The following is a 23,859-nucleotide window of genomic DNA, read 5'->3' on the forward strand; positions in this document are numbered from 1 at the left end:
CAAAATACCCATGAATTATTAAATGGTTTAGGTAAAATGAAACGTGTTTAATAAGGGAATTTACGATTATTTGTACAAGTAACGCCATCTATTGTGCAGTAGCGCTATTCGACTTAGTTTTTTTTTTGCGAAACAAATAAACCTTGTTGTATAGCGCTACTGCACAATAGATGGCATTACAAAAAAGTTGTTAGAATAGTGCTACTGCACAATAGATGGCGTTACTAGGACAATTATAGCTGCTTATTCCTCATTGCGACCGAATGGCGTAGTGGTTAGTGACCCTGACTACTGAGCCGATGGTCCCGGGTTCAATTCCCGGCTGGGGCAGATATTTGTTTAAACACAGATATTTGTTCTCAGGTCTTGGATGTGCCCGTAAAATGGCAATAGGCCCGCCCCCTATTACATTGGGACTAACATAACACTCTGGCGAAAAGTGGGTGCAGCAATGCACCTCTGCCTACCCCGCAAGGGAGTACATTAGTACAAGGCGTGAGTGCGTGTTTTTTTTTTTTTTTTTTTATTCCTCATTACTGAATGGAAAACATTGTACTTGTATTCTATGATGGAAAATAACGTATTTTTTTATTTACTATTATTTGTACAAGCAACGCCTAATCTATTGCAGTCTAGTGCAGTCTCTCTCTCTCTCTCTTGGCGTCCTATGACCCCCCCTACTACTATACTATATGAGTATTGTGCAGTAGCGTAGTAAAAAAAAAGTCGAATCGATCTACCTATGCAAAATAAAACATTGACATACAGGACATACACTATGATTTCATAGGTACAAGTTTACGAGTTTAACACTCTTGGGAATTCTGCAAACCTACCTACCCATTGTTTATAATAATGAATTTGGTAAGCGCGGACTTGGTTAGGTGTTAGGTCATAGTGCAGGATAGGTAGGTATTTAAGCGAAAAACCTGATTGATTTCAAATGTATTTAAATTGAATTGTGATGATATTGGTTACTGATTTGAAAGGTTGCAAAACATTTGAGATAACTTACTATCTTTGTATATTCACACATTTTTTCATCTGAAACACCTAGAAGAACCTGCAAGACCTAGATGATAGTTCATAATTGTAATACTAAAAACATATTTGGAATTCTAATTTAATAGGTAACTAGTGTAACCACCACAGTATCATATTTATAGCTACACTAGCTGTGCCCGGGAGCTTCGCTTCGCCTTAAAAAGATTTTCCCGTGAGGATTCCGGGATAAAAAGTAGCATTTGTTCTTTCTCAGGGTCTAGACCGTATGTATACCAAATTTCATTCAAATCCGTTCAGTAGTTTTGGCGTGAAAGAGTAACAGACAGACATACTCGTATAGACAGACACAGTTACTTTCGCATTTATAATATTAGTTAGGAAGTTAGGATAGGTATTAAATTATATTGAAACAAGAATGATGTAGGTACTTAATTGGTAGTTTATTTGATAAACAAAAATATAACATACCATAAATACTTTTACAATAATGATATTTATCTATAAAATATTTAGTCATAAATATCTGATTTATAAATCAACATTAGAAGTTAAATCCGTGTTCACATAAAAATAAAAAAATTAAAGTGTTAAGGAGGCTCAGGCTTAAATCAAAATTTGATGTCACATTATTATGGCATATTTAAGTAACAGTTAAGTTTTAGAAGGATAGGCTAAGGAGCTACATTAACATCACTATCAGCCTAAACTAGGTATGCCTTTCAACAGTAAAAGCAATGAGAAAATCGGTAAAATAATTTGGCACTGTAATGATAAATTATGTAGTGAACATACCAAAGTGTTAAATGCTGAATGACAAATTATAATAAAGTACAGAGGCATTTTCCTCTAAAACATTAATTTAGCTGCCTCATTATGGTATTTGAATTTTTGACTACTGTAAACTACTCTGCTGTGCCACAAAAAACAAACAAAATAATAACATTGGGGGCTTAGATATTGACCAAAATTTACTTTCTTCCTTACCATTATCACACCTCATTACACAAACTGAATCAGCTAATCAGTCTTGCAAATCTAAGAAATACCTTTTGAATCTTTACATGCAACTATATTCCAACATTTTAGTTGTTAGAAATGAAGTCTTCGAATGGAAACTAAATAGTTGTCATAAGGTGATTCTGACACTGGGCACTGATATGAATAGCATTGCAAGAATGTCTCTCAATGTACAGTTACTTAGTGAGCTGACACAACTGTGGTCACTTGATGCCAGTGTATGAAGACCATCCTCACAATGTTGGTACCCAGGTTTAGATTTGTCGCACTGTTGTCTACGATGGTGGTTCCCCGCGCCCGCCCCGGCCCGCACTCAGCACAGTTCATCCTCACTCTCCTCTTCCAACAATTTCTTTGCTAACTTTATATTCTGCAACAAAACAAAAATAAATATACATTTGACTGTGTTACTCCCCAACTAAACTAAATGAATTTCACACATTTCAAAACTGCTTATAGCTTGGATACACACAAGCTTTCTAAACTATCAAATGTTACACGCAAATGATGCTACTGACTTCCAAGTGGCCTTATTGGTACATCTGTGAAGATGATAAGTACATAATATTGGTGTCTCAGGCTGGGAAGGACTAAATCCAAGTACCATCTAAAATTATCTCAATGATTAGTGATATTAGTTAAATGAGAACTACCACATGCAGTTAATATAATTACGTATAAAAAATACAATACTCTTTCTTACAAATTAGAAGAATGTTTCAGAACCTGGCCCTCGTTGTAGTGCATCTTGCGGCGGCGCTCGAACTCCTTGCGCTCGGCGCGGCGGCGCTGGCGCTCCTCCTCGCTCATGTCGTCGCTGTCGCTGCTGGAGCTGGACTCCAGCACGCGCGGGCCCTTGTTCATGCTGGCCTGGAGCTTGGCCGCCAGGATATTCGCATCCAGTTCGTCCTCGGGCGGCCTCGACCCGTCCTCCATCTCAGAGAACGGCGTGGGCGGCTCGTCCACCTTAATGTGGCCGTAGTCCTTGTCCACCGGGTGGTACGTCTGCTTGATGTTGTCCTCGTCGAAGCGCTGCTGCTTGGACGAGCGCTTGCTGGTGGACGCGGGCTGGCTCGGCCCCGACCCCTTGTTCGTCTTCAGGATGCCACCTGCTTTCGACGATCTTGGCTTACGGGAAGACATTGTTTGGCCGATTTATACGAGCATCCTTTGAATTTTCAAGTTTATTTTGTATGATTCTGCGTTCAATGGTATTTTTTCTCAAAAACTGACAGAAATCAGAACAGAAATATAATAAACGTCAAAACTGACATTTTGATGTTTTAATTTTTTCCCCCTCGAATAGGCAAAAATTGTAGAAATTATACAGGCAATCTAAAAAAACTATAAAAGAACTGTAAAGTACATTTTTTTTTGTAGTTTGCTAGCAAATTATAATTTCCACCACCAGTTTTGCCACTATTTTACCTCTGCAGCTGCACTGCACGGCATTCTACTTACTAGTTTTCAGTGACAGACAATATGAGAGAACGTCAGAATATGAACTTGTCCACAGATTAAAATATAACTGCCAATCTGACACTGAATGAACTATCTACACAACAATTCGTTCGTTCGTGTCGCAATTTGTTTTTGTTTTGATCCAAAATATTAGAAATATTGAATTGCTACTACGTTGCTGGAAGCTGGAGGGAATAAAATTGGCCAAACTTTATAAACGATAAGCGTTTCAGTCCACAGAATGGTTGAAGAATCAAATCTCAACTCTAATAAACCTAAGGTAATATTTGCAAAAGTCCATTGATCCATCTTCAACACATTACCAGCTGTTGCTGAGCTTCAGTTGTCCCTATAAAGCTTTGAGTACCCAACCTATTTGTTAATTCAGCTTCCTATATATCAAATTTCACAAAAATCCGTTCAGTATGTGGAAGAAGAGATCAAACAAACTTTTGAGTTTATATTAGCAATAGCAGGACGAGATTCGCTCATGTTTCGGCCATCACGCGGTCTGTCACAACACAAATACCATCAATAGTACAACATGACACAACTCTTACCCTGTTCTTCAGTTGGCCATTTACCATTAAATCCTCTATTTTGATGATGATTGCAGACAAAGGCCACTCGTCCAAAAGCAGTGTACCTGTGGACGGAGGCGGACGTGCAGAAGTGGCTGCGGCGGCACTGCAGCGACTACTACATGCTGTACGGGGAGCTCTTTCATGAGGTAACTATGCTTCACGGTATCAATAAATGGATAATGTATTGTATATTTATTCAGGAACAATTGTATTTGAAATTTTATTTTAAATGTAATCTTAAAATTAGGCACCTAAATAATAGGAATAAATTATTTCATTATAGAAGTAAAATAATTATATGTATGCTTACATGAAAGCTATAATTACCATTTATTTAACATTCAAAAACTCATCTGGACCAGATTATAAAAATGCATACACCAATAAATATTTCCATCTATTTCCAAATATAAATAAACTTAAATACAAAGCAAAATAAATTATGTAATAATATATTTCTGGTCTATAGTGGTGGTTCTCTCTTGGACCAAGGCAGCTCTGAATGAATCTGAAACAAGAATTAGTGTTCAGTAAAGCCATAATACAAAAATTAAAAGTAAACATAATAATATTCTAGGGATGTAATACAAAATAAAGTACAAAGGTTGTCTAAAATAAATCACTTTAAGTAATAAGAGCAACTTGTACCCAGGAACCAACAAACCCCACTTTTCTCCTCATCAACATTTCTACAACTAAATGATCCATCTACCATACTGAACCCATCTACCCATGGACCAACTAAACCCATCTACCCATCCTCATCCTCAACATTTCTGCAACTAAATGATCCATCTACCATACTGAACCCATCTACCCATGAACCAACTAACCTTATCTACCCATCCTCATCCTCAATATTTCTCCAAATTAACAAACCATCTATCCTGCTGAACCCATGTCCCCTGCAAATCCATCTACCCTCTATTCTATTCTATTCTGAGGGGCAAGTGGCTCTGTCGGGTGGAACCTTTGTACACATCCCCGTAACTTCAGCTCAGCCAGCCTAGCTCCCAAGTAAACTGGAGCAGCAAGCCTGCTGGGTGTTGCAATAGCTGATCATCATCTACCCTACTGACCTGACATTCCCCCCACAGCACGACATAACCGGGCGCGCCCTGGTCCGCATCAACGACAACACGCTCCTGCGCATGGGCATCACCGCGCGCGAGCACCGCGACGCCATCTGGCGGGAGATCCTGAAACTGCGGCTGAAGACCGACATCGTGGAGATCAGGGACCTGGAGCGCCGCCACGGGTATCTACACTACGACTTGTGACAGGAGGCGCAGGCGCATCAGGCGGTTTGTCTGGCGCTCGAGAAGTGTCACTCGCCGTAGGATGGTGCGTAGTTGATTTGATTGTGTTGTTGGTTATGAAGTTTGGGATAGTAGTGTGACTATTTTTACGATAGATGTATAAGATTGTAGGTTCGTAGTGAATTCTATTGTTGGTTATGAAGTTTGGAATAGTAGTGTGACTATTTTTATGATATTGATAATGGATTGTGTAGTAGACAATATTATTATGTATATTTGTTATTAAATATATTGTAGAAAGTAATTAATTACTCAATTTCAATCAAAGTATGTAGGTATATTAGTACTTAAATTGCTATTATTTTTAAGTTTGTAAGTATTTCATTGATTATGTAGTTATGTGACAAATAATTAATATGTAAAGTTACCGATTCCATACATTTATTAAATAAAATACAAAATTTATCAAACGTTAAACATAAAATCCACCCTAGCTTCGTCAAAAATAAAATACAAAAAATAAATAAATAAAACAAACAAACAAACAAAACACAACTTACTTAGCTAAATAAACCACCCCAGGACGCACCCGACCCAAAAGTCCCCATAACGCTAGCTGCGTTGCCGCGCTGCACGGCAAGGGATATCCTCTGTGCCAGGTACGCCCCAGAGCGGTAGTCAAAACCGCGGCTCCTCAAGCGTCGCCCAATCTCCCTGACGAACTGCCTCCCCTGTTCCCCCCAAACCCCAGTGGTCTCAATGGCAAGAGGCACAAAAATATAGCCACCCGCAATCAACTGGCCGTTTAACGTTTGATAAATTTTGTATTTTATTTAATAAATATATGTAAAGTAGGTGTAAAAAGTAATCTAGATACATGTGTCTAACGCAAATAAATAGTTTTTGAAAGGTAGAAAGTAGCTTTATTTATCTTATATACATATACATATATACCTATGTACAGTATTAGACAATGTTATGTGTATGTAGAACGAATGTCGATGCAACGAGAATTAGAAAATGAAATGGTTATAACATAATTTATTTATATGGGGCCAGCTGTTCGGGCCGCGCGGCTCGAAATAGCCATTTTAATGGGCCCAATTGTTTATTGTACGTGCGATCGCGACCCAATATATCAAACGAGTCTAGGGCGACCATAGAGACAGCGAATTTAGTACTTATTTATAATATTTATTTAGTAAAAGTAATTATGCGAAGTGGTATTGGTTCTTCAAAAAATGTCGGTAAAGTTAGTAGGTACCTAGAAACAAAACCTATTATGCCAACGTCATCATTACATAGCCCCCCGACTGTACGAAAGGAGCCCAGAAATTACGGATCCACTGTATGGCATATACATACAGGGTGCCCTGTACAGTCAGTGCCCAACGCCAATCTCATTGAACCACCATGTAAATTATAGATGAGTGTGTTAAAATCCGCCATTTACTCTGTTCGCTCAAATGTGGTGGAGCCCCTAGGTGTCTATTCCCGAGACGCGTATCTCCGAGATTGATCGACGTCGCGACGCCGCACATTCACTCATCATCGACCCCATTCAGCGCGTCGCTGCGTCGACAGATCCGATATTTATTAGGCCTATAGGTCGACTTCTAATTCGGATACGAAATAGGTACGTGTAATGGGCAATAAAGATGGTGAAATGGACAAACGCCTTGTAATCCCTAGGGGAGTTGGTAGAGATGCTGCAACCACGTTTCCCCGTTGATAATGCTATCTTATCCATGTAGGTACCTATTGACATCCAAGACCCGATGACAATATAGGTATCTCTTATCCGATGGACAAAGATTCTCCCTAAAATTCAAGTGACACTTCCGGAGCCTATCCGAGTGACCTATCAACTCCTTGGTGGTCAGCAACTGACTATTGACGCTAATCTGAATGGCTGAATCATTACCACCACCACGGCAACCAACGCTTATCCAGCTCTAGTTCTTGTCAACATGGTAAGATTACTTATAGGTTTTAGTTACATTTCATGTTTAATTTATAATTTATGACCACATAAATCCTAGATATAGGTATGTAAGTATATGAACTGTTGCTATAAATGCACATAATATGAACCAACCTAGACTGATGACCACACCGAAAGAGATAGACAGACAGTTATATTTTCAGTTTCATGAAATGAGGGGATTAAAGCAAACGCATATTACGATACTGACAACGTTACTGTTCGACTTGTGGCGTTTGAAAAGCAGCTTTAGCGGTTTACAATAAGATCCACAAGGGACAAATTGGGTGCGGGAATAATTTGGTGGGATTGTATATGCTTAAATTTGATTGTGTCAAGCGGAGTCTGTTGGTAGTGCGAGACAATCGGCCGGCCGCGTGTAACGTTAAAACCGACGTTATTTTTTGGCGGGAAAATTAGTAAAGTTTGGTGAAAAAGTGTGTGCTGGTTGGTGACTGTGGACGTTACATTGTAATAGTTATTAATAAGGTACGTATCGTTTTAATTGCTTTTTACTAATATAGTTAATATTACTGTGATATAAGAGTTGTGGAACCTCAACGGGTTTTGGGCCCACTTCTCAAAAAAGGGGTGTTCGAATCTAGTCTAGGCACCAATGAGTTGTGTTTGTTTACCATTGGGATCACTGCAAGATGAAAACTGCAGTTGTTTTTAAAGAATAATAATAAACGTGAAAACATGCGGCACTAGGAGTTTAGATGGAAAACTATAAAGCTAAGGAAGATTTACACTTTAAGTACCTTACTGTAAATCCCTCACGACACAAAGTCTTAAAAATCGTAAATTAAATGTAAAGTAAAGACTTTACATTTCATTTACTTGAATCTTTTAAGGTATAAAAATAATTATATAAGAAGATAATTAAAGGAATATGGCATGCTTTTGCACAGTAACATACAAGAAAACGATAAAATTATTCTCTCAAAGAAGTCTATTAGGGGTTTGCAGAAAGACTACAAAATGATTGGTAAACGTATGGAACCCACTTGTTGCTTGTATAATTATGGCCGTTGAAGTTTATGGAAAGATATTTAAGATACCTATACACTTGTATCAGAAGTGCAACATGACCATTTGCTGGTGTAAGACAGGCAAGCTAAGAGGTAAGAGTTACTACAGACAAGTGCTAGCGATAGCCATCGCCTACTGCCAAGAGGCGGGCCGCAGTGATTTACTGACCCCCCGACTGACGTCCCACTGCTGAAAACCTTCACACCAATACGCAAAGCTCATTTTGCAACAACACAGCTGCAGATTTAAATTGGTATGCAAAGTTTTAGGCTGAAACATTAGGCAGTGTTGCCTTGATGGATAACTCTGTCTTGTGCAATGGCAGGTCACATAGAATCGCTGTTTTGTCAGCTCTGACATATCAGGTCTGATTTATTTGCTGTTCTAATGAGGGATGGGTTTTAATGGGTAGATCGTAATCCGGAATTAATACTTGTGATTAATAAGCAGTAGGAATTTCTTTATAGGTAGTCGTAGTCACCTATAAGCGTAGCATGAGAGTAAATAATATTATTTATCGCTTATATGAAAATGGATTAGAAAACCGTAGCCAAGTCACAGCCCACTATTCCGGTGTTTGTTAGTGTGAAGCGGACGGCTGCAATAACTAATAACATTTAGTTTTGTTTTGACGTTTCCCAAATGTTCGACTATCGAGCGTCACCTCTAAAACACCGTTTATTTACACATTGGCAAATATTCAAAATAAACTCGCATTTTATTGGAACCGGCCGTTCACGAAAACCACATAACAATAGGTAACATTTACATTAGCTAGGTAGTACAGTAAGAAAATTATAAAAAAGAGAAACTTTCAAGAAACTTTAAGTTATAGAAACATGGACGTACCTACTTACTTACCTAGATGTGATTTACTTAATAGCCCAATTGGTTTCTAGTTTACATGAATCGAATCGTAAGAGCTTTATAGTCTACCCTACTATTATGTAAGTATTCCAGTGCCAACATTAAATCGTGGAACGGCCATTAAAATATAATAGGGCTGGATGGAAGCAGAGAGAGAACAAAGCCACTTCATCTGCCGCTCGTATATCACCGTCACGTAGAGTAGACTACTAGTTTACGACGCGAGCCATTAGCATGCGTCTGGATTCTGGATAACTTTTTAAAGTCTTTGTTATGCGGCGCCATGTTTGTTTATCGTTTGCCTGTGAAAAGCTGTCGTCGCTGTTTACAGGACGTTTAGGATTTTTTCTGAAATGATGACCTAATGTTTATTAACCGATTTGTATTACGGCCGAAAACGGATGACTCAGAGGGTCATTCTGAACAACTTTTGCTCAACGATTTTTGAAGATTCGTATTACACTCACGGGCAATGAAAAGGTTCCACTGAGAAAAGCACTAAATTACTTCTAAACGGAAGAGGCTAGTTTCATACCGTCTTCTGCAACATTGAAGTACATTTAGCAGAGCATCAGGATATTACCAACTAAAATCGGTAATATTTTGTTCCAATTTTAAATTAAATCTTTGAAAAAAATGGGGTCGTTTGTTGTCGGCATTTTGTGAGTGGAACTTTTTCATTGCCCGACAGTGTAAAACTACATTCTCCCCAAAGCAAAAAGTCACTTGCTCAGCAAAAATATTCCGAGGTAAGTACAGATAAATTATTTTTTGCGAATGTTAAGAAGTTGTAGAATAAAAGTTGTTCACTTCTTGAGTCACCCTTTTTCGGTTTAGTAACAGCATGTAGTGTAGAGACTGTAGACCCCGTAACAAGCGCTCAACCGAAACTACCCTATTAGCTACCTATACGCTATAGGCACTTTCCTGACATAAAGCTGCTATCATCATCAGCCTATAATAGTGCACTGCTGGACGCAGGCTTCTCCCAAAACATGCCACTGGATGCGATCTGTAGTTTTCCGCATCCAATCATTACCAGCCTTCTTTCGCAAGTCTTCACCCCATCTAGCCGTAGATCATCCTACACTACATTTGCCTAGTCGCGTTTTCCACTCCAGAACACAAAGCTGCTATGTCATGTAACAATAAAATTAAGAAGTTCTGAAAACATTATTTACAGGCCAGCGTCTAGCTAACAGTCTGACGTAAGGCCGACTTTGTCTCACGGAACACTTGTGGTCTCCGCGACAGCTGCGATCCAATTAAATACATAAATCCCGTGTTGTTCTGTTTCAGACATTGTGGCCGCGCCATGAACAAGAAGACGCACAAGAAGAAGGTAAATCAAACTTTATTGTGTAATTGACAAAGTAGATTGTGGACAACTCGTGTTCTTGTAGAAATAGAAATACCACAGTACAGCTTATTCATGATTTTCTTTCGCTTTTCTGCTGATTCTATGTATTGTTGGATAGTAAAGCCAATCACGATTCAAAATATGTAGATAAGTACTGCCTGGCCGGGTGGCGTAGAAATTAGCACAGAAAAATAACTAGTAACGATATTAGGAACAACGACGGGAGGAAAGAGACCTAAATAAGAATATAATAACAGAGTCAAGGTAGAATAGAATAGAATAGAATAGAATACTACTTTATTGACTTAAAAATAATTTACACAAATAACAATTTACAATATAACGCAATAGGCGGCCTTATCGCTAAAAGCGATCTCTTCCAGGCAACCTTTGGGTGGAGGAGAGACTTAAAGAATAAATGAGGAAGGTGTACAAAGTGTAGTAAACATTCATGTTTAATAATAAATACTTAAATACATACATACATAATGTAATCAAAGTTATATAGATTCATATAATATAGGTAGGTACTATTGCGAGATGGAGGAAAGATAATGTTCTTTTGTATGTCATTTTGATCTCTACACTTTCTCTCCCCCGACTTTTCTCCACCTGACGTCTTTTTGGTGTTTTCTATATTAGTAAGTAGATTATAAAGTGCATCAATTTAGACAATGCGTGGTTTACAATAATAGGTACTGATAGGTATCTACTAAGTATAGGTACAGACAGTTTTGGGTTAACGACGCATTTTTAAAACGAACCATCAAACGTTTCATAACAACTAAAAAAACGTTTCAAAACTTTCAAATAAACGCTGATGGATGCAATTAAAAATAAATAGGTACATCGCATCGTCTTAGATGAAAGCGCAAAATGATTCTCGTTTATTTAGACGATTTCTACATTTTACGAGGATCGCATCAGATCAAAGAATTCTCAATATTTTGACTGATACTTTTCAGTTTTTATTCCCCTAAACACATACTTCATGCACGCATGTCGCCAATAAACAAACCAGATTTCACACCACTTAAACCACCAGCCTAGATCGAAAGAGCCCATTGAAATCTAATCAAAGAAGCTCGCGCACCTAAAATAGACCATTCATCATAATCAGCGTCATCAATTAGAGCGCAACGAGAGGGAGACACCGATAAGAATCCGAGATTCGCGAGACAATAAACAAATCAAATAAACGCGATAACCAGGGTTGCCACACACTGTGCGCAATTTGCCGTGCGCGCGCGCGGCGTCCGCGGCATGTGGCATGTGGCAGGGTTGGCAGCGGCGTCGCCAGCCCCTCGCCACGACACTGGGCCACGTTTGATTGATGCCTCGTCGATGCACAAGTCGCTTTACATTCACGAGATTTATTAGATGGGTGTTAACCTTTATCTGGCGCTGGTGCGTTGACATTTCGCTGGTCTCCCGCTCATAAGCTCCGGCCGCGTGACATGTTTATTGGTGTCTGCATTGTATTAATGCGGTGCAGCTGCCTTTGTTTTGTTCTGTCACCATTAGTCCGGGGATACTGTAAGGAATGCTTGCAGGTCGGTCCGTACAATATGAGTTTTGGCTGGAGATCGCACCGCCCTCGCAATTAGCAAGATGAAAGGGCTAACAGAAATAATGTGCGGCAGTCAGAGTTGCATTTATATTTAATGTTATTAATAAATTCACGATACAATTTGATATCAAAAGTGAAAAACGATCCGTTTAATGAGCGTCAAGTTTGTTGGGCATTTTAATTTGGCTGGCGTCCACCGCAGGCGGCGGCGGCGGCGGTCGCTGACGGCGATGCGTGACGCCGGCCCCGCGACCCGCTGGCGCGGACCACTGAATACAAATATCTCGATCAATGGAAATGATCAGCCAATAAATAACTAATTGTCATATAAAGGAGCACCAAAACACTGACAGAGGACATCCTTCCTCATGCAAACACTACCAGATATCGGTGTAAGGTTGTAGGACCAGTGGGCTGGAAGGCGTTTGTCTGTTAATAGTCTCCGTAAACGTTCAGCTCAGCAGCTTTTACTTCTTCGGACAAAGCCGCCGATAAACTAATTTTCCCATGAACTTCCCATAAATAGAACAGAATTACAACTTCGTAAAGCAGTATGACAGTGGTATTTAGAATTACAAGACTAAATTCCGAATTCCGTATCAATCATTTGAAACAGTTCTTGTTGGGACAATCACGTAGGCGGACAGTGGAATGGACGCTGAACTAATAAGATACGATTTTCTTTCACAATAAAGCCACGAGTGTTTTAGACTAGGAATTCTTTCAAGTCCGACTATTCCTGAGCCAGCAAAGGCCCTGTTATGGGAATAACACCTAAAATATTAAGAGCTTCCCGCATATAAATGCACTCTAAAAGTGACTGTATATGATGTCTCCTGACCTATTGTATCCTAGCTCATTGACAAAATTGCAACCGCATTCGCAGCAAGTCAGAATCTATCTACCGACAACATTGTAACTGCTGTATGGCTCTTGGTGGTCTAGCCTTTATCGGCCATATGATCTGGCCAAAAAGTAATATACCCAATGAGTATAAGTAATATATATTAACATAAAATATTTGGTTGGCCCTTTTCAGTTGATGTTAAACTTGCATGAGTTCCGTTCACTTGGCCGGCGCACAGCTTGCATCCATCTAGATTTGGCAACAATCGCGGAAAAATCACAGCTGCAAATACATTTTACAGCAGCTGAGGCTCATTTCTCGGAATGAGCGGCATCCGAGCATATTTTCAGTAATTCTCTGAAAGTGCATAGCACGGGTGCATTGCCAAAAAGTGTTGCCAACTCGAAATAGATGAACTTGTTATCTTAATATCTCAAGGGCTGTGCCTTGAACGAGTTGTAACATTTCGTTTCGTAAAATTAGCTGAGGAGATTTATTTGGATTATTGGTATTTGTTGGAATGCAAACGTTTACGATAGTGTGTAGAATGTAGATGGATTTACTGGAAACGTCATGTGATGGCTCACTTTATACCCATTACTATCGTGATATTAACATTCATGGTTCATTACAAATTTTCAGTTTCAGAAATACATTACAATAATGTTTAAGTAGTTAAATACGTTATACAAGTTATAGTAGGTACATTAAAGTACGTTCGTAAATAACGATTAGTCTATACGTGTGTATTATTCCTTGAGTTAGTGACGATGACATCGCCTCGTAAACACAAAACGTTGCTGTACCGTTGCTGTACGTTTGCTGGCCTCACGTGTCTTCACGACACGTGAGGCCAGCAAAATAACATCATTATAGAACTATTTCATATGTTTATACCTCTAAAAACTCCTTCAAAAACTTTCCTTCAGTATGCAATAACGGCATAGATCTACATGTACATAGACTTACGACTAGCTCTCACGGGAAAAAGTCAAGAAAGCCAAATGTCCCGCAGAAAATAGAGCTTTGTATCGTACAAAGATATCCATGTAAACATATTTAATTGAACTGTACAGATAAATTATTATAATCTGCCATAAAAATCTAAATTCACACAATATCTCCCCGTAACAATCCAATAGTTACAGTGAGATTTTTTACGATTTTGTTTTACTCTTGACAGCTGCCAAATTAACGCTCTTCCCGCCCCTCGCCGCCCCCCGCAAGTCTTTATTATAAATCTGGGCCTACATCATCACGCGCCTACGCTATCTTTACCCCGACGATGTAATACTGTTGTTATTTGGTGTGCAGGAAGACCGCTCATTGTAACATGTCGTTTTGTTAGAAACAAGCACTTCTCCACAAAACGTGCCTATTTATAGTGTTAGGATTGGGACTAAACTTGACAATATCTATTTCTTAAATTCTAAGGATATCTTCCCGCAAGCAATTAGCGAGGATATTTCCTTTCACCCTCCTTTGCAGTGCAAAACAATACAAAGCAGTACAGTTTTTAATCACCAGAGACATGAGGTTGGAAGGGTAGTTTTCTAACTCTACATTAACTACCTTACTTGTACGATGATGCTACAGTAAACAGTCGAATGAGCATTGTGATTTTCAGCCTGATTTTCTTGCCTTCATATTATTATCATAGCCAAGAAAATTTTTAACTGATTATCCATATCTTAAGACCGTAGGTAAATATGTAGTTGTTGACAGCACTATGAGAGTGTCCTCGTGGCGGCAGTAAAACGTAATTGTTCACGACAGAGTTACGGCGGCCCCGTCCTGTTAGCCGTGCTAAATGGCATTTATACGACGGCCGTCCAATAATTTAGCAACTTCATCTTCGATGTAGCTCTATTTCCAAGCCAATAGCTATGGGATACAATGTTTTTGTTTCGGATAAATGAAATGGTAATATCAACTTTTGCGCCAGCAGAAAATCTTGCTGGCGTAGTGTAGCTACTGTAGTAGTTTCAAATTATCCTGATAACCACCATATTCTTGCTTCCAATCCGTAATCCCGGGCATAATCTCTCTAATCCTCGAACCATTCTAAACATAGAACAGAATAGGACGATCTGTAATATTCGGGTCGCCGTCCCGCAGTCAGATATTGGTCCATTAGGCGTGTCGCTCTCGAGTGTAGCCTTTAATTGCTGCTCGCTGCGGCTTCCGCGTTCGATACTGCTAATGGATAATGAACTTCAGATAATTATAGAAAACTCTCTTAAGGTCATAGAACGCTCTGTTTTGGAGGTATAAAAGCACTTGAAAACGCCCTTATATTAATTATATTAAACATTAGTGAAACGCAGGGCCAGGAAACAAAAATGATCGAATCCTTTCAGTCAGTGTGGTCTAGAATTTTGATTCATCGATATAAACATGATGAATGATTTATATGTAGATTCACGGAAACTGACGGGAAGCTTTGACTCACAAGCTGAGGACATTTCCCTAAAGTCTGTGTTACTAGTAGCCCATAATAATAATGTCTAAGAATATCGAGCTATGAAAGCCCACGCAATTTCACGGGCATATAAATCGTTCACAGCGCCATATCTATAAAAGCATTTTTGGGGTTCTTCTATTGAAATGGAGGAATGGATTTCCTCAAGGAAAACGCTGCAAGCATACTGAGATTTCACAGTCCAGATTTAAAGTACTGGCCTAAGTAGATACGATTCTTATTTTTCGATCTGCGTGTCTGAATCCAGATATTGTTTTCCACAACTCATCAGTTTTTCGAGTAAAGGAAGTGGGTTTCATAAAGCAACTACACTCGCGTGCAATTCAAAAGTTCCACCGACTAGGTAAGTTGCTATGTCAATGGAACATTTTCATTGCTTGCTAGTGTATTTACCTATTTAGGTACTTCCAAAGACCGAAGTTACTATTACGACTCTTCAAGGTCCCGTTTTTTTTTACAGAACCATTAACGTCTACCACGCACTTGACTGACGCGTCTAGATCAGCCATTGGCACAAACGATTCAAGTGTTGTACAGAAATAATACTAGACTCGCAGAACGCACTCATTCATAACGCCTCCCGGAGACATGATATTATCACCATTCATAAACACTGTCACGGGAAAATGCTCCGCCGGATTTTCGGAGTACGAATATTACTAATGTTTATATTCTGTGTCATATTTTTTTGTGTAAACACGTTGGGTGTTTGCAGAAGCGGCGCGCGCGCAGCGGCGATGGCGAACGCAACAAGGAAAACATAGAAGATCCTGTCTTGAAGGAAGAGGAAGACAAACCTAAAGAGGTTGTGAAGGAAGATGACAGCAAGAAGCCATGCTATGAGATCAGGACTTCAGATGTTATGGGCAGGTCAGTTAATATTTTTTTGTTCAAATTAAAGCGAGTCATACAGTATTGTGCAAATTAATGTGAACACAGGTGAAAATTTGAAAAAAATACATTTATTAGTTCTAAAATAAAAAAAACAGAGATATATTAGTACAATTTAAGTTATTTTAATAGAAAATGTGTCCTCCCTACCTTTTATAACTTCTTCAATAGGTTTTGGCATAGAATCGACATGATTTTAACAGTTTTCTGATATTTACTGGTCTAAAAAACTTGTATGGATTACAGCCTCAATCATTTTAGTTTTTCTCGTGCAATCCGTTTTCCGAAGTCTAACTTTCACGATGGCCCACTTATTTTCAATGGGATTAAGTGCCCGTGAGTTCTCTGGCCATCCAAAGGCATGATATCTTGTTGTTCTTGAAATATTTCAGCATAATCTTGGACACGAGGAATGGGGCCGAATTTTGTTGAAAAACTTATTGACCATTAGCATCAACTTTTCTTAGTTTGGGACTGTTTTTCTTATATAGGTACTGGATGACTTGTTCCCATCGAAGGGATGATGGACTCGCTAAAATACAGTGACTTGCTAGAACGGAGATTAGAAGTTGAACTAAGAAAATTTTATGATATCGGTCAATAAGTTTTTGAACAAACTTAGGCTCCATGCCACGTGTCTAAGATTATGCTTAAATATTTCAAGAACAACAAGATATCATGCCTTTGGATGGCCAGAGAACTCACCGGCCCTTAATCCCATTGAAAATAAGTGGGCCATCGTGAAAGTTAGACTTCGGAAAACGGATTGCACGAGAAAAACTAAAATGATTGAGGCTGTAATCCATACAAGTTTTTTAGACCAGTAAATATCAGAAAACTGTTAAAATCATGTCGATTCTCTGCCAAAACCTATTGAAGAAGTTATAAAAGCCAGGGAGGACACATTTTCTATTAAAATAACTTAAATTGTATTAATATATCTCTGTTTTTTTATTTTAGAACTAATAAATGTATTTTTTTCAAATTATCACTCGTGTTCACATTAATTTGCACAATACTGTAGTTATAAATTTTCCTCGATCGTTGTTCCAGAGGGCTATTGTACAGTTGTACCTTATCGTTATGTGTTGTCTTTATCTATTCTCCAGAACTTATTTAATTCTATTTTAATGATTTCATGTGTCTTCTACTTTTTCTCAGCCGACTTATGATCGAAACATTCAAACCATCCTATTATGGCTTCCGTCATTGGTTCGAAGCAGTCTACGGCAATACCAAGCTTTACATATAGCCATAGCGCCTCCGTTGACAACGCCGTTAAAGCCTTAAAATTTAGCTGGTCCTCAACTCCTAACCTCCACCCTCCTCCGCAGATACCTAGTAGCCTCCCGCGCCATCGCCCCCGGCACCCTCATCATGCGAGAGCCGGCACTGGCGGTGGGACCCTGCGCCGGCTGCGGGCTGGTCTGCCTCGCGTGCTACCGCGAGCTGGACGATGGGCCCTATGTCAAGTGAGTGTCACTAAGCAGCATGACACTGATGATGGCTATGTCAAGTTAGCGGTCACTGGTGGTACCACTGCTGATGGCGATGGCGTGTTGGGCCAACACATCGCGAGGATCAACTCTGAATTCGCGAGAAAAACAGTTGCTACCGTATACCGCTATTTTCAATGGTGGAACGGTAGGTAGAACTGAACAGAAGATTGCTGTGGTGTGCTTCATCATAGTGGATATTAGAAGCGATGCATTTTATTTAAAAATACGCAAACTTTTTCGATTGCGTAGTAACTTGTTTTATTCCCGTGATTTCACATTTTATTTTCTTTAGGCACCTCTTGCTGTAACCTGCATCTAAAATAAAACTTTACGATTTCTTGGCATAAGTATCCTTATTATTTATACGTTCCTCACTTCGCCCCCAGATGCCCCGGCTGCGCGTGGCCGCTCTGCAGCGCCTCTTGCGGCGGCGTGGGGAACTACACGGGACACTCGACCTACGAGTGTGACACGTTGAAGGGTGTGCCGCCGGACTATGAGGATCTGGAGGAACTGAGGGAGTGCTACCATGCGCTGATGCCGTTGAGGTTAGTAGGTAGTGCCTAAGAGTGTTGCCATAGGGGTCTTGTGGCACAGAATAAATAGGTATTAGTTACTACCTACGTAACATAGACGAATTGTACTCAGTGCAAATTTTCCAACTGCTCAATCCTACTACAATACCTACCTACCTACTTAGTGACGACAGTAAGCAATGCTTGCAAAAATGTGCCAGGTTAGCAATAACCAACAAAGCTACCTTTTATCTATCATCTACTAATATTTTCTGACAAGTTTCATGATAGTTTCCGCTAGAGGCGCCACTTTGTATGCCAAAAAAACATTCGCCAACTTTTTACGTGACCCGTAAACTTTACCGATGCTTACTTAAATCACTTAAACCTTCCAGATGCCTCCTCCTCAAGACCCACGATCCCCCCAAATGGGCTGCCATATCTCGCATGGAGTCCCACGACAAGTTACGACGCGAGCGGGGCGACATCTGGCCGGTGAATGACAAACTAGTCGTGCAGAGATTGAAGAAGTGGGGACTGGGGTTTGATGAGGACGAAGTGCATACTATTTGTGGCGTTTTGGAGGTGAGTTTGTGTAGGGATTAATCATCCATTAAGTATGACATTTTCATAAAAAAGGTTCAGTTACAGGAAGAGATAGAAATACTGTGAATTTCTTGTCAGCATACATAATGAAAAAATATAAGCTGTGCAGTTATTTTTGGTTGTAATGTTTCTAAAGAAAGAAGCACAATAAAAATCTATACTTAGTTAAAAGAACTACTTACGTAATTATGGGACCAAATAAAGGCGAAAAGGGGCTGCCAGCAAAGTCTCATTTAATATTGTGTTTTAATATGAGATTGAATGTACGCAAGTGTCTAGCTACTAATTAAGCCGATATTTCCTTGATTCTACCAATGTCCCTCCCACACCCAGACGAACGCGTTCGAGGTCGGCTCGAGCGGTGCGAACGCCCGTGCCCTATACGACCGCGCGTTCTTACTCGCCCACTCGTGCGTGCCGAGCACGTGGCACACGGACGCCGCCGCCGCGCCGGACCGGGCACTCACTGTGAGGGCGGCCACCCGGCATGAACCAGGGGACTTGATTACGTTGAGCTATGCTTATACGCTGCAGGTATGTAGAGAATGATAATATGGTTTAACAAAGAAGCAGAGAGTATAGCTCTTTCCATTGCCCGTTTGAGCGGGTTTAAGGCGGTTGTTGTGATGAAATCCGCATGCTGTTAGAAACAGCCGCCACCAGGCATGAACCCGGGGACTTGATTACACTGAGCAATGCGTATACGCTGCAGGTATAGATAGATAGATAGATAGATAATTCCTTATTGCACACAAACACAGAAATTACACGAGGTAATACATAACATAGATGGTACAATTGGCGGCCTTATTACTATGTATGTTGATGTTTTTTGAAAAGATAAAGATACATTTATTCGACACATACGATGCTGGCCCACTCGTGTGTGCCAAGCACACGGACGAGGCAGCCGCGCCCGACCGCGAGCTGAGTGTGAGGGCAGCTACTAGGCATGAACCCGGGGACCTGATTACACTGAGCTATGCGTATACGCTGCAGGTATGGTTGATGTGTTGTTATACGGTCTATTCTTTATAACACAAAAAGTTTGTGTCACTGACTGACAAAATATAATACGACAAATAGGGTATCATAGAGTAAGTCTTGTCTTGTCACACGTTACCCCTTTCTTTATACTTTATATTTCCTTTGAATGTGGTTGTCTGGAAGAGATTACTTTTAGTAATAAGGCCGCCGATTGTACCATTTTTCTTTTCTATGTTTGTGAAACTGTTTCTGTTTGTGTGCAATAAAGTGTATTTTATCTTTTATCTTTATCTTTATCTTTAAGTTTCTAATTCAAATGCTTTTATTCATCGTATAAATATAAAAGTATTTTTTTTTTAAACTCTAACCGGCTGGTCATTTCAGCGTATTTCAGATTGGGGGTGTCAATCTTGGTTTTAAATGTAAAAAAACATAAGTACTTAAAAATCTTTTGCATGTGTACGAAGCGATGCTGGCAAACACAAAACAACCTACATAATTCTGGTGTACCGAACTGAATTCCCCTTACTTCTCCCACCCCAGGGCACACTAAAGCGTCGCGAGCACCTCTCCCACAGCAAGTTCTTTTCCTGCACCTGCGCCCGCTGCGCCGACCCCACAGAACTAGGGACTTACGCGAGCGCCTTCACCTGCCCGAAGTGTGGCGGCCGAGTGCTCGCGAACACGCCGCTCGATGACGAGGGGAGCTGGGCGTGCGTGGACGGGTGTGGGTATACCATGCCTAGTGGGCATGTGCAGCTGTTGTTAAATAGGTTTGTTGGTGGTGTTTTGTTTTTGTTAAGGTTAGATGATTTGCAAAGTTTCGCTGTCGGAAATAACACTCGGTATTTTCATTAAAACAAAGTAACCAAAGTAGCCAGGGGTATATTAAAAATTAATTCTGTCTCCACGGCATGGCATACATACATATAGGTACATGTGTGTGTGCCGCTGCTCGCATCGCACCGCCAGCTCCGCTTGGTGGCATAGTGGACGCGGCCGTAGAGTATGCAAGAATAAAACAAACGCAAAATTTGCTCCACACCCTAAATAACCAACTTGGTTTATAACACCATTTTAGAAACATCCTGTATATCTCATTATCCTCTCCTCAGACTGACCTCCGAGTACTCTGCACTAGGCGCGAGCGACGTGCGCGGGCTGGAGGGCTTCCTGCGCCGCTTCCGCAACGTGCTGCACCACAACCACTACCTTTTCCTGTGCTGCAAGCATTCCCTCAGGTGGGACACCCTCAGGCTGTCAGATGTGCTGTAAATATTCATTTTGTTGACGGGACTGAGACTGAGGGTCACAGGAAAAAGTAACATGGGCGGTCCTCCGACCCGGATCAATGATCTTAGACAGGTGGTCGGTAGCAGTAGCAGTGGATGGTAATAAGGCCCATAGCAGACGGCGTTTTTTATGCGCGCCGACGACGCGCAGATGACGCGCATCATACGGGGTTTGAACGCAACCTTGTAACTCTAAGCACACGGGGCGATCATGAAACGCGCCTCTACGCACCATAAGCACTGTACTCGCTCGTAGCCTCTGCCCTCTGCTCCTACTCCGCTCCTTTGTACGCGCGTTTGTATCATCAAAGCAAACGCAAAAATCAGCGTCTACAGCGCCGAAAACGCGCGTTCCTAATACGCGCGTCGTCGGCGCGCATAAAAAACGCCGTATGCTATGGGCTTTAGGGGCTGATGAAAATGATAATATCACTCGCCTGAGGTAACAAAAGATTTCCTCCTGAATATGACTATACCATAGGCACTCTCTTCCAAGATTTTCACACTGAGTTTTTGATTGTATGTTCCAGTCAACTCTACGGCAAGGTATCATCACACATGATCCAGTCGATGCCGGAGCCCGAGCTGCGCCGCAAGGTGGACATCTGCCGCGAGCTGGCGCTGCTGTTCCACGTCATCGAGCCCGGCTACTCGCGGCTCAGAGGTACGTCATCATCATCATCAGACAAAAATAATCACCCATTTCCGTACATAGAAAATAAAACGCGTATACATTACAGACAGTAGTCTGGAAACTTACAAGCGCTTACTTTTACATACTTTGTAGGTATAGCGCCAATAAGCGCAGGAAAAATATCCAAAGTAATGCAGTAAAGTAAGCGCTTATAAGTTTTCAGCTTTCGAACACCGTCTTATACTAGGAACGGTTGGACTATCATACCCAACAATACAGACCCGAAAATTCAAAATTCGAATTCGCGAATTCTGATTTCATTTTCGGGCTTAGATATAACATGCTACTCATGTAGGTTTCGGCTTAGTATACCCTTTTTGCTACACCCTGTATACTTATTCGGATAAATAGATTGGTTAAGGCTGACGATATAATAATATTTGCAGGAGTAACCCTGTACGAGCTGCACGCACCGTTGATGATCCTCACGACGCGAGACTTCGAGAAGAAGGCCATCACCCGGGACAGCCTGCGGACGAGGCTGAAGGAGGTAAAGTTGCAAGATATGCCTTCGGAACCATCCAGTTTTTTGCCCTTAACCCTTATGTTGAGTTTTCTGAAATTGAAATAGATTCATATTAGGTTGAATATCAGAAGGCAATAACGTGTATTTGGTACCACTATAATGGACTGCGCTTTTGAAATCATGCAACTAACGCCATCTAGAGTTTTGCCATGTAACTAAATGGTAAGTTATTTGTGGGGAAAATTTAAACTGTAACTTCACTTTGGGCTAGTAGCTAGTTATTGATGTGGTAGAAAATTATTATCGATAAACCCAACGTAAATATTCCATAATTTATCTTATTTTGCATTTCGATCACCAATAAGTGTGAAAATGCGGATATTCTGTCTCGATTTTTGTCTTTTGACTCTGTTATTTTACTAATTCTTGTGTGACCAATGCTATTTTTACCAAATAACCAAATCTCTTCACCCCCAGATCGTGGGCTACCTGACCGAGTCAGCCCTAATCCTCGGCTTCGAGCCCCCGCAGTCGCCCGAGGGGCTGATGGCCGCCGCGGCGCGGGACGCTCTCAAGAAGATCAAGACGTGGGAGCAAATCATCGGCAAGATCTCGTGAATGTGGGACGCCGCTCCCGGATAAACGGCACCACGTAGATATACACGCCGATGTGATAGGTGGAACATGCGAGTTTATCTACGTCGATAAAGGTGCCGTGCTATCCGGTCTGTTGATTGAATACTGAAAGTTGTAGTCGAAGCTTGGCAGTCGGCATTTGTTTTGAATTGGTTTTGGGATTGCGCTTTTAAAGTTGGATGATTGTGATTTGTGATTTAAAATGGATAAGGGAATTGCGTGTAAAATATATAAGTAATGAAATTATATTTTCTTGAAGTTCATGTAGTGTTGTTCTGAGAGATTTGATGTTAATCTACTTAATTTTGAATGTTAAATTTCAATTATTTTCATGCTTTTTTAGATTTTTTACTAAACTAAGGTTTATCTATCACTATACTATATTAACTTTATACTGACCTGTCTTTCAATGATGATGTGATTATCTCTACTTTTTGTGATATAATATGTTAATAATTTAGTATATTTTATTAGGTATGTTATAATATAAGATTTTTTTCTCTTACCTACTTAATTTTGTTTTATGATTAAAAGTGTACTTAAAGAAGTGAAGAATAAATAATATAATTAGTACATAAAAGTGTAGGTACATTAATATCATAATTATTAAATCATTTTTATTTATCATAAGCTCTTCTATTTAAATTATGTAATCATTCATTCCTTCCACTAAAAAGACAAAACTAATATTGGGTGTCCTTATTTTCATAAAAATATACTTTTTGATTGTTTAAGTATTTTTTTATTTCCATTACCTACCTACCTATACCATCTATTTAGCTAATAGAAGACTACCATTACGAAG

General features: G+C 40.1%; 3 protein-coding genes and 1 long non-coding RNA gene across 6 annotated transcripts in view; 2 read left to right on the forward strand and 2 right to left on the reverse strand.

The window, feature by feature from the left end:
- Window positions 1-1,426: 1,426 nt before the first annotated feature.
- LOC105386220 (protein phosphatase inhibitor 2) lies at window positions 1,427-3,281 on the reverse strand. Of its 2 annotated transcripts, none has more exons than XM_011556734.3 (2): window positions 2,749-3,281; window positions 1,427-2,392 (listed from the first exon to the last, which is right to left on the reverse strand). In XM_011556734.3, exons 1-2 carry the CDS (start codon window positions 3,163-3,165, stop codon window positions 2,336-2,338), a joined length of 474 nt encoding a protein of 157 aa, XP_011555036.1. In that variant the 5' UTR covers window positions 3,166-3,281; the 3' UTR covers window positions 1,427-2,335. The 2 variants fall into 2 exon arrangements, with proteins under 2 accessions (XP_011555036.1, XP_011555037.1); XM_011556735.3 differs by having other exon boundaries at window positions 2,726-3,281.
- A 294-nt stretch (window positions 3,282-3,575) lies between these two features.
- On the forward strand, window positions 3,576-5,613 carry LOC105386221 (protein aveugle). Its single transcript, XM_011556737.3, has 3 exons — window positions 3,576-3,763; window positions 4,100-4,213; window positions 5,165-5,613. Exons 1-3 carry the CDS (start codon window positions 3,725-3,727, stop codon window positions 5,345-5,347), a joined length of 336 nt encoding a protein of 111 aa, XP_011555039.1. The 5' UTR covers window positions 3,576-3,724; the 3' UTR covers window positions 5,348-5,613.
- Window positions 4,266-23,859, reverse strand: part of LOC125489058 — a 48,118-nt gene continuing 28,524 nt past the window's right edge. Inside the window, exon 4 of the long non-coding RNA XR_007266705.1 lies at window positions 4,266-4,575. This is a non-coding gene — a long non-coding RNA (uncharacterized LOC125489058). The remainder of the gene's footprint in view (window positions 4,576-23,859) is intronic.
- On the forward strand, window positions 7,038-23,785 carry LOC105394140 (SET domain-containing protein SmydA-8). Of its 2 annotated transcripts, XM_038116887.2 has the most exons (12): window positions 7,038-7,799; window positions 10,509-10,551; window positions 16,184-16,338; window positions 17,694-17,831; window positions 18,245-18,406; window positions 18,769-18,958; window positions 19,313-19,513; window positions 20,510-20,739; window positions 21,082-21,207; window positions 21,789-21,922; window positions 22,339-22,442; window positions 22,896-23,785. In XM_038116887.2, the coding sequence occupies exons 2-12, from the start codon at window positions 10,525-10,527 to the stop codon at window positions 23,034-23,036; spliced, it is 1,608 nt and encodes a 535-aa protein (XP_037972815.2). In that variant the 5' UTR covers window positions 7,038-7,799; window positions 10,509-10,524; the 3' UTR covers window positions 23,037-23,785. The 2 variants fall into 2 exon arrangements, with proteins under 2 accessions (XP_037972815.2, XP_037972816.2); XM_038116888.2 differs by lacking the exons at window positions 7,038-7,799; window positions 10,509-10,551 and adding an exon at window positions 15,902-16,115.

The sequence above is a fragment of the Plutella xylostella genome, chromosome 3 (assembly GCF_932276165.1).
Source record: "Plutella xylostella chromosome 3, ilPluXylo3.1, whole genome shotgun sequence".
In the NCBI taxonomy this organism is placed as follows: domain Eukaryota; kingdom Metazoa; phylum Arthropoda; class Insecta; order Lepidoptera; family Plutellidae; genus Plutella; species Plutella xylostella.